The following is a 9617-nucleotide window of genomic DNA, read 5'->3' as shown; positions in this document are numbered from 1 at the left end:
AAATAACACAATCTTAGTTCGGTTAGTGACAGCTTTAGACGTTAACTTGTATTTGTCCCCTTGTAGTACACGCCCAGTCACAAATCGTACATAATTTATATGCAATTATGGATCTCGTTGCAAATCAACCAATTTAAAATAAGAACACTTATTTACCCACAAAAAAAAAAAAAAAAAAAGGCAAAAGAAAATCACTTCTTTTTGGTTTGCTTAACTACTGTTTTGGTCCAAAAAAGTTACCAGTAGCCCCTGATGGTTCAATCGCACGGTTTTTGGTCTGGAAAAACCTCTTCAGAAGCGCAGCTTTTATTGCATTAGTGCCCAGCACGATATTTTCATTTCTTCTATATATCCCCAACCGAGTGCCAGCTAAGCCAAAACTCCTGGCTTAGCTCTCATTCTCTCCTATTACAATTCTCCATTGTCAATATTTTTGCCTCTTAATTTGGCAAAATTAACTTATTTATATCTTTATTATCATATATATATATATATATATATATTTTAGGTGATTTTATTTGTTATCATATATGTTTCAATATGCAGTATGGATGGAGGAGACCAGCAAGGCCATGGCCCCACAAAAAATATGAGTTACCCACTATTATATGTATAGATAAATATGTAGTGGCTCCCACAACAAATATATTAAAGTTTTCAGCCTAAAAAAAAAAAAAAAAAGAAGAAAAAGTCGATCAAAGTTATTTGTCTTTTGCTAAATATATTCATAAGCAAATGGAATTTTACTTTTTAACCCTACATAAATTGGAGCTTTTAAACCCTTTTACTCTCTCCTCTGCGTGTCCCCTCTCGAATCACATAGCTCAAAAAAAAAATTTATTTGATCATAATTTTTATTTTGCATAGATATATTGCTATACCATAGCCCCCTTAAAAAATTCCTATCCACCTCTGTTAACATGTCTCCTAACAATGTATGCTTTTATTTCTTTCTTTTTTTTCGTTCTTTTTTTTTTTTTTTTGGGTGGAGAAAGAAAAGAAAAAAAGAAAAAGAAACAAAAGATCAAATGGCTTATGGTATATTTCCAATTACAATTTTCCCAACATTACATGGATATGACATAAACAGGCTGAAAAGTCGCCGACTACATATAAAAAATTATATTCCTTGCCTATAAATGAACATGAATTCCATTGACTATGTTACTTCAGCCTTTTGAGCAGAGCATCTTGACATGCTTTCTTCTCATATTGTATGTTTAAGGCTGGGATGGCAGTTTTACATGCTTTCCTTGTGGCTTTTTGTATCTTTGCAGTTGATCAAATTGTAGTTGATGCATTGTTTTCCTAGGAGCATGTATGCCACCTGGCGTATGCAACATGCAGCAATTCTAGGCAATTGTGATGTTCTTCAACTTGTGCTGGATCAAACTTCTGGTTAGTACCATCAGATGCATAGAGTTTTGCAGTATCTATTTATTTATTTTAATTTATTGCTCCGGATTTATTGTCGCGAGCACAAATTTCCAGGCTCAGAAATATTATATAGTAACAACACACTATAAGACAAGAACATTTCACTTTCAGCCAAAAAAAAAAATAAAAGAAAATAAAAAAAGAAAAAAGAAAGAAAGACAAGAACATTTCACATGTTCTCACATCGTTGAGATAAGGTCCAAATGCTGCAAATATAAAGTAAAGTTGCTAGGGTAATTAGTTAATTGTTTAGTGAATGGTACAGGGCTGTTGATTAACTCTCATGATGAACATATAAGACATCATAACCAGACTTCTGTTTATGGTGTCTGCTGTTAAATCAAAGAAAGCTTTTTTATTTGGGAGCATAAAAATGCTCATTAAGTTGGAACCGGGAAATTCCGCTGGAACTGTCACTATGCCTATTGTGTAACTTAGAAAGAATATTAGAAGATACAATGTTCACAAAAAAATCAATGTCTGCTTGATACATGGTATATCATAAGATTAACAAGAAATAAAATCTTAAACAAAATTGTTCCCTTTTATTGATAACTACTATGTGATGAGGGAAGTTCCAAGGCTAATTATGCAAACTCAAATTCAAATTTGTACCGTTATACAGATATCCTCAAGTGGAAGCAAGCACGATGAGATGGATTTTTGAGTTCTTAGGGAGTCTCTTAGGATAGCCTTACATTGTAGACACAAATATTTATACACAAGGAAATGGGAATGCTAAAACTCTTCCAAGTAAAAAAACGAAAAAAGTAAAAAAATCCTTGTCATTTTCCATCACTTTCTCAACATCCAAGCATCCCATTACTTAAATCCATAGCCCAGATTAGTTTCCTCCCCGAAGAGGACACCCACAACGGCAGTGGCGGCAAAGGTGGTGGCATTGGTGAAGGGCACGGCCAGAGAGATCCGGATGTGGCTGAGAATGGCGAAGAAAGTAGCGGAGGCCGAGAGATTTATCAAGAATGGAACCGAGTACTGTCAGATTAAAAGGAGCTTGATCAGTCGATGATGGTCACCCTCAGACGGTCAAATGGCGGAGGGTCGGATCGATCCTGCCAGAAGACTGGATGGCTTGGTCCCAAAGGATTGTGCCTCGCCGCATTACGGCGTTGGTGGCTCCCCATACTAGTCTCACTGCGATCATCTTCGCTGTGTCTCTTTCCTCCACCATTTTTTGGGGGGATAAAATAGACCGTAAAAACTTAAGGGTCCTTTTTGGTATTTAGAAACTCAATATTTTAAACCAAAAAAATATTTCATTATTCCTATTATATGCAATCCAATAAAATAAATATGTTCAAGCTGTTCAAAAATGACAATTGGTTTATAAAATTACTCTTATACATAATTGAAAAAGAGAAAGACAAAAAAAAAAAAAAAAAATTCATTTGAAATGATATTAATATGCTGATATTAATGCAAACAAAATCAAATAAAAACATTAACTATTAGCATATACGACAATAAAAACATTAACCTGTTTGGCTAAATTTTCTCTTAAGAATACAGTTTTCTTTCTGAGAATTGTAATTTGGCCCCAATCCCCTTGGTTTTCGTTAATTTAGCTGCTATAGATGCTTCGGGATTGGCCTAATCTTGTACCCCCCATCCCTGTTGGGAGGATGTTTTGTGCTTAATATAGCCTTATTTACCCAAATAATAATAATAATAATAAGAAAATAAAAACATTAACCATAGGCTAATACTACAAATTATAATATAATCATTGATAAAATCCATGATGTTAAACTCGACTTAGAATAATTTCAGATAATCAACAAGGTAAAACAATTTTATATGTGCAATCGTAACCAATAGAACTTTCATAGTAGATTGAATTTAGAATATATTTGAGATAATTTATTACTGAAAATGATATATCATGATTTTCATCTCCTAAAAATAACGAAGCACCATTTAAATTTCTAATTAGGATGATTTGAAGTCGCTCAAGTGAATCATGTGAGTCTATTAATTTGTATATTTTATATGTTAAAGTCTCATTATCATTTTCGTAGTATCTGTGCACAAATTATTAATTCATTATTTGTAATTTTCATGAAATAACCTTTTATATCCTCAAAATCCTCTAAATTCGAAATTGATGCAAATACATTTAACTTGATACTTTGGGAAGACTCGCTCAATTTGATGAGCTTCTGTTTGAACGCTATGCTATGATTGTTTACGACGATCAATGAAAGGAAAATGACTCTATTATACTAGAGAAAATACTCATGCTTCTACCATGACTCTGTTAGAGAGAAGCCTTCCTCGATTTACCATAAGTTTGTTTAGATCATTTATTGGCCAAAAAAAAAAAAAGTTACAAAAAAATCAAGTTGATACTTTTCTTTTTTAAAACCGTTTTTAATTATCCAACACTATATTATTGACAAAAAAAATTCAAAAATATATTTGTATTTTGGGGGTAGGACCCAACAAGATTAGTGAACTCAACTTTAATGGGCCTTAGGTGGACCAATTCGCAAGCCCTAACACCAAGCTTTCCCACGAAGGCCCACCAAAATCACCATTGGAGGGTAACATAGTAAATTAACCGCATGCTATATCCAGTTTGTGGGCGCCGATCATGACGTGGTAAGGTATGGTTGGAAATTACAAGACCAGGCTGCCAATAATAGCCTTCTGGAAACAAATATTCCCCTCTAATTTTATTACATTTTGGCGGGTTAGAAAATCCAATCCCATTCGTGATTAGTCAACAAGTCAATCTTTTCCTACCTACCCAAAATTCCCAACCTACCCCTCAATTTTCCATCTTTATCCCCACGAAGCCACACAAACGCAGAACGGAGGTCACCCCATTCTCTCTTTTTCAATCTGTGTGTGGCTTCAGTTTCTCAGTTCTCCCCCTGTATAAATTAAATTAAAAAAAAAAAAAAAAAACCCTCAAAAATACATAGTTATTATCAATTAGCGTGGGTTTGTTTTTTTGTCCGGTTCGGATCCGAAATCCGAAAACTTTCTCTACCTAGCTCCACTTCCCCATGCTCTGAAAGACCTGATCCGGCAGTCGCGGGCATGGAGCGGATCGTCGGCGGCAAGTACAAACTCGGCCGTAAGATCGGTAGCGGATCGTTTGGTGAAATCTATCTCGGTGAGTGTTTGTGCTTGTGGAGACAGTGGAGTCGTTGAATTCTCTTTTTACTTGATGAATTTGATCTTTCTGATTCTATTTTATTTTATTTTATTTATTTATTTTTTTGTACTGCAGCTACGCATATCGATACGTTTGAGATCGTCGCTGTTAAGATTGTGAGTTTCGAATTCACCTTCAACGATCTGAATTTCATTTCTTCTTTTGTTTTTGGTTTAATCCTAAATTTTGGATTTTTGCGTTTTGTTATGAATTTGTCGGTGTTTTTCTTTATATACGTGCGTATTCGAGTTTTTCCTGGTGTTAAACTCGTTGCGTGACTTTGCGGTTTTAAGCAATTGGTAATTTGAAGCTACTGTGGATTTATCAACTTTGAGCAGAGATGATTAATTAATTTTCTGTAAATTCAGCTTTGTTAATTTCTTTCTACTATTTTTTTTTTCGGTTGCAGGAAAATAGTAAAACAAAGCACCCCCAATTGCTTTATGAGGCCAAGTTATACAATATCCTTCAAGGAGGAAGTATGCATTACTTTAAATTAACATTTCATTCTGTGTGTATCCATGTGTATATATATATATATATATATATATATATATATATATGTAAGTTTGGAGTTAATGATTTTTGAAAAAATTGAGGTTGTTTATTTGTTTTTTATATGTGTTATTTACAGGTGGAATTCCAGGCATAAAATGGTCTGGCATAGATGGGGAGGACAATGTGCTGGTTCTTGATTTGCTAGGACCGAGTCTAGAGGATTTGTTTGTGTATTGTGGGAGAAAGTTTTCCCTGAAGACAGTCTTAATGTTGGCTGATCAAATGGTAACCATTAACCATTTTCTTTACTTCCTAATTGGCTTGCAATTTGCTTCACTCAACGTGTTATAGCTAGCTCATATGAATTTTTGAAATTTTGTGCAGATTACTAGAATTGAATACGCTCACTCCAAAGGTTTCCTGCATAGAGATATTAAACCAGACAACTTTCTCATGGGTCTTGGTCGAAAAGCAAACCAGGTGATTATTCAATTGTATCTTCTTTCCTTGCGTATGACTTGGATGGAATTTTTGCTTTTTCGGTCTCACACCTTCATCGTCTCATTCTTTTCTTGTAACTCATTAGGTTTACATAATTGACTTTGGGCTTGCAAAAAGATACCGAGACTCAACAACCAATCGCCACATTCCTTATAGGTATATCTCTGATTTTGTCCACTGAACCTTCCATTCTAAGGCCTCTCCCTTGCTGAAACTTATTTTATTTTATTTTTTTGGGGACTAATGGTGAAATAGTTTTTTAAGCCAAAAATAGTATATATATGATTTATTTAGTACAGTACTGACCCTAAACCTTCTGTAGGGAGAACAAAAACTTAACAGGGACTGCACGATATGCAAGCTGCAATACTCATCTTGGAATTGGTAAGTTGTTGGATGATGCGTGTTTAGCTGGTTTCTTCTTTGATGTACATGCTCATATTCCTTGTTTTTGCCTTCCTCACAGAGCAAAGTCGGAGGGATGATTTGGAATCACTTGGATATGTTCTTCTATATTTCTTGAGAGGAAGGTATTTTTCTTTTTAAAACTTTCCTTTTCCTCAACTTGATTTGGCAGAGCAATTTTCCCCCTTCAATTGTGGTTTATATCCTGTCTCGTTGGTCTACAAATAAAAGGCATACATCTCATAGTGCAAAGTGCATGATCCCTGCCATTATTTTGATGACTGGGAGATAAAGAAAATAACCATATATAACATTTGCTTTCTTATGTTTTGGAATATATCTTGCTGATGAATCTGTTTTTTTGTTGTAGCCTTCCGTGGCAGGGATTAAAGGCTGCCACAAAGAAACAAAAATATGACAAGATATGTGAGAAGAAGCTATCAACTCCCATTGAGGTGTGTGTGAATCTTATTTGTTTTGTTTGTTTTTGAAGTTTTGTATGCTTTTACTAATCTGGCTACTTCTTTCAAAAGGTTTTATGTAAATCTCATCCGGTGGAGTTTGCATCGTATTTCCATTACTGCCACTCGTTGACATTTGATCAGCGACCAGATTATGGTTTCTTGAAACGTCTATTCCGTGATTTGTTTGCTCGTGAAGGTAAATTGTTCAATTCAACTATTCCTTTGTTGGGTATCCATAGTTTGTCCTTAATTGATTAATCTTTGAAATTACACTTCGGACTTACCATTCTCTCTGTATGTGAACTAATCTTTTTGATGATCCTGTTTGCAAATTGCAGGATATGAATTTGATTACATATTTGACTGGACTATCATAAAGTACCAGCAGGCACAAAAGAATAGAACACAATCCCGATTATCTGTTAAGTGTGATTGTTGCTCTTTCAGTTTTTAAAATTTTCCTGTATTACTTTGAGATTTTGTTATTTTCATATGTCTAATAGCATTACACGTCGACATTTTACAGCCAGTTCCTGGAGGGAGCAACAGTCATGCAATGCCAATGGATGTGGACAATCGACAAGGTTAGATTTTGCTCTGGACTTTGTGTTTGTCAAATGAATTTAGTGTTTTCGTAACAGACCGTTGATTTTTTTAAGCAGAGTTTAATTACAAATATGATAAATTAAATCAAACAGAGCATATATTCTGTAACCATTTAATTGTTGGTTTTCATTACTTCATAACCACAGATGATGATGGAAATCCTCGTTTTTTGATATCAAGTTATTGGTTTGTGGAATTAATGTTTCGCTTGTAAATTGTTTTAGTGGCTGGAGGTGTCAATGCTTCTTATTCAGCTGATGTCACAGAGCGCATTAGATCAAGCAATGCTACTGGTCCTGGAATTCGCATGCAATTTAAAGCTCCAGCAACCAAGAATTTAAATTATGACAATCCTCTTGAGAAGAATGTACGCTCGGCATAAAACTATTATTTTTAATATTGATGATTTTAATGATATTGTTATTGTATTTACAGTGCCTTGGTATGTTATTTTACTGAATTGTAAAAGTTCCTTTTGTAGATTGTGAGTGAAGCATTTATGCCATCTACTTCTCATTCACTTGCTGGTACCTCAAGAAAGAACACCCAGAAACCTCTTTTATCCTCTGAAGCAGCAAATACTGGTCATGGAAATGCCAACAAAGTAGGTCCATCAAGTAGCTGGATTTCATCGCTTCAGCGCATCTCTTCTGCCAAGTGATTGATGTGGTAATTTGTCCTGTCACTTATTTTTTAGTTGTTTATTTAGGTTGAATTCTTGTCTGCAGTATTATGTCATACCTGTTGTCTTGCGATTGTTGACTAAAAGTTTTACACATGTTTTAGCTGCAGATCAGGTTAACAAAATTCTAGCAGTATATCTACAAAGCTGCAGCTGCAGATGTGAGGTGACTTTGGTCTTTTCTGCATTGTATCTATCTAGAAGATTTCAGGGATGCATCCATGGAGACTGGAAACGTGCTGTTAATTTGATGAATTACAATAGTTCCCCAGTTAGTGCCAGCCCGCATTATTTTTCCTTAAGGTGACTACAAATGCATTGGTTGTTATAAAATACAGACTACCGAAAGCTTGGCTTCTGTGCTGTACATAGAGCTATAAGTGGCGCACAGCAATGTTGTATTCATGTTTCTTGTGTAATGTGAATGATGTGTGAAAGTATTTTTTCCCTCATTTTTCGCAATAGATGATAAATTCTGTCTGTCATAAGATGGTTGTTGAAGCATTTGCTTATTTTGCTTGATCCCTGCTTTTGAGTTGCTGGTGTAATCTCAAGGATTTAATATCTTCCAACTGGAGCCTCTGGTGTTACTGGAGCACTCTTAAGCATTGTTACCAAATTCTTATTAATATGGAAAAGAGTTTGCAGTGTTCTACCTATATTTCATTCTTTCCTACAAGAAGCATATCTAGGATATCAGAACTTAAAGTGAATTAAGTTTGTTTTTTTTTTTTTTTGATTGATCCTTTTATCCTTTTTTCTGGGTTCATCGTTTTTCCAACATCAACTTTTCATGCCAGCAAGTGCAAATTCTCCAGAAGTGACAAAGCCAAGAGAAAGTCAAATTCAAATGAGAGGAATTATGGCTCAAAGAGCTCTAGGATTATGACATTTTAGAGACAATAAAGGTAGACTCAGTATATGTTTCTACATCTTCAGTCATGTTTGCATTATGATTTTTATTTGAAAGTAGCTTATGCCTCTTTTTCTTTTAGCTTCATCATTCAATACTCCATTCTCTTTTACCATTTTTTATATAAAATAGTTAATGCGAAATATCTTCACAATAAAATAATGTCTTCACTATTTTTTGTTGCTGTTACTTTTGATTTCTCAGGTTGAATATCTTAATTTCTAAATTTCAAATGCTTTCCGGTTCCCAAATAACATGTTTCTTTTTGCAGGCAGTGCTATTTGTTTTGACTTATGGTAAGTTCTGATTTTTTAAATCGTTTGATGCTGATTGCAATCTATAGTTGATGTCAGTTACCATTTTAAAGGTTATGAATAAATTTTTGTATTCCATGTTTTCAAAATTATTTCCTGTTTTCTGAGATTTTTTTTTTTTTTTTCGGCTTCAAGCAACTCTTCTTCGGCATATATTTTATTTCATAAACTGCCTGCGTTCACTGTGTAAATTTGATTTGTACATCAAAAAGATCAGGTAGTGTCTTAAAACTTGCAGATGATGCAACTTGTTTTATATTTAGATTTATATTATAGTGTCAACTCCTTTGGCAGATTCATGTTGATAAGCATGCTGAAAGAAATTGTTGGCATGGTGCATGATTATCAGTTGGTGTCTTTTGCATTGCAGGTCTGAATCTCTGAAGGATGGAGTCTTAAGGAGTAATATTTGAACTTGGAAGACTATAGATCATTTGCCTTTCTCTGCCATTTGTGAAAGGCTTTCTCAACTGCTGATCATAGAAGCACATTTGTGAATTTTTTATAGGTCGTAAAAGTATTTCTTAGAAAGCGGGTGTTAGTAGTTTGTAATTGTGATACACTAGAAAAATATTATCCATTTCTATACATCGGCTTGTGGGGTGTTTATTTA

General features: G+C 34.3%; 1 protein-coding gene and 1 long non-coding RNA gene across 2 annotated transcripts; both read left to right on the top strand.

Annotated features, from left to right (window-relative positions):
- The first annotated feature begins 4261 nt into the window (after window positions 1-4261).
- On the top strand, window positions 4262-8436 carry LOC107431943 (casein kinase 1-like protein 3). The gene is made up of 15 exons (XM_016042978.4): window positions 4262-4579; window positions 4697-4737; window positions 5031-5100; window positions 5256-5404; window positions 5504-5599; window positions 5706-5776; window positions 5943-6004; window positions 6087-6150; window positions 6396-6480; window positions 6559-6685; window positions 6828-6910; window positions 7016-7073; window positions 7320-7462; window positions 7577-7764; window positions 7882-8436. The coding sequence occupies exons 1-14, from the start codon at window positions 4504-4506 to the stop codon at window positions 7754-7756; spliced, it is 1305 nt and encodes a 434-aa protein (XP_015898464.1). The 5' UTR covers window positions 4262-4503; the 3' UTR covers window positions 7757-7764; window positions 7882-8436.
- Window positions 8437-8992: 556 nt separating this feature from the next.
- Window positions 8993-9617, top strand: LOC125419414 (uncharacterized). Its single transcript, XR_007238359.2, has 2 exons — window positions 8993-9221; window positions 9375-9617. It is a non-coding gene; the product is annotated as an uncharacterized LOC125419414 (long non-coding RNA).

This window comes from Ziziphus jujuba, chromosome 11 (assembly GCF_031755915.1).
Source record: "Ziziphus jujuba cultivar Dongzao chromosome 11, ASM3175591v1".
Taxonomy (NCBI): Eukaryota; Viridiplantae; Streptophyta; class Magnoliopsida; order Rosales; family Rhamnaceae; genus Ziziphus; species Ziziphus jujuba.
This window is presented reverse-complemented; position numbering and strand designations above follow the sequence as displayed.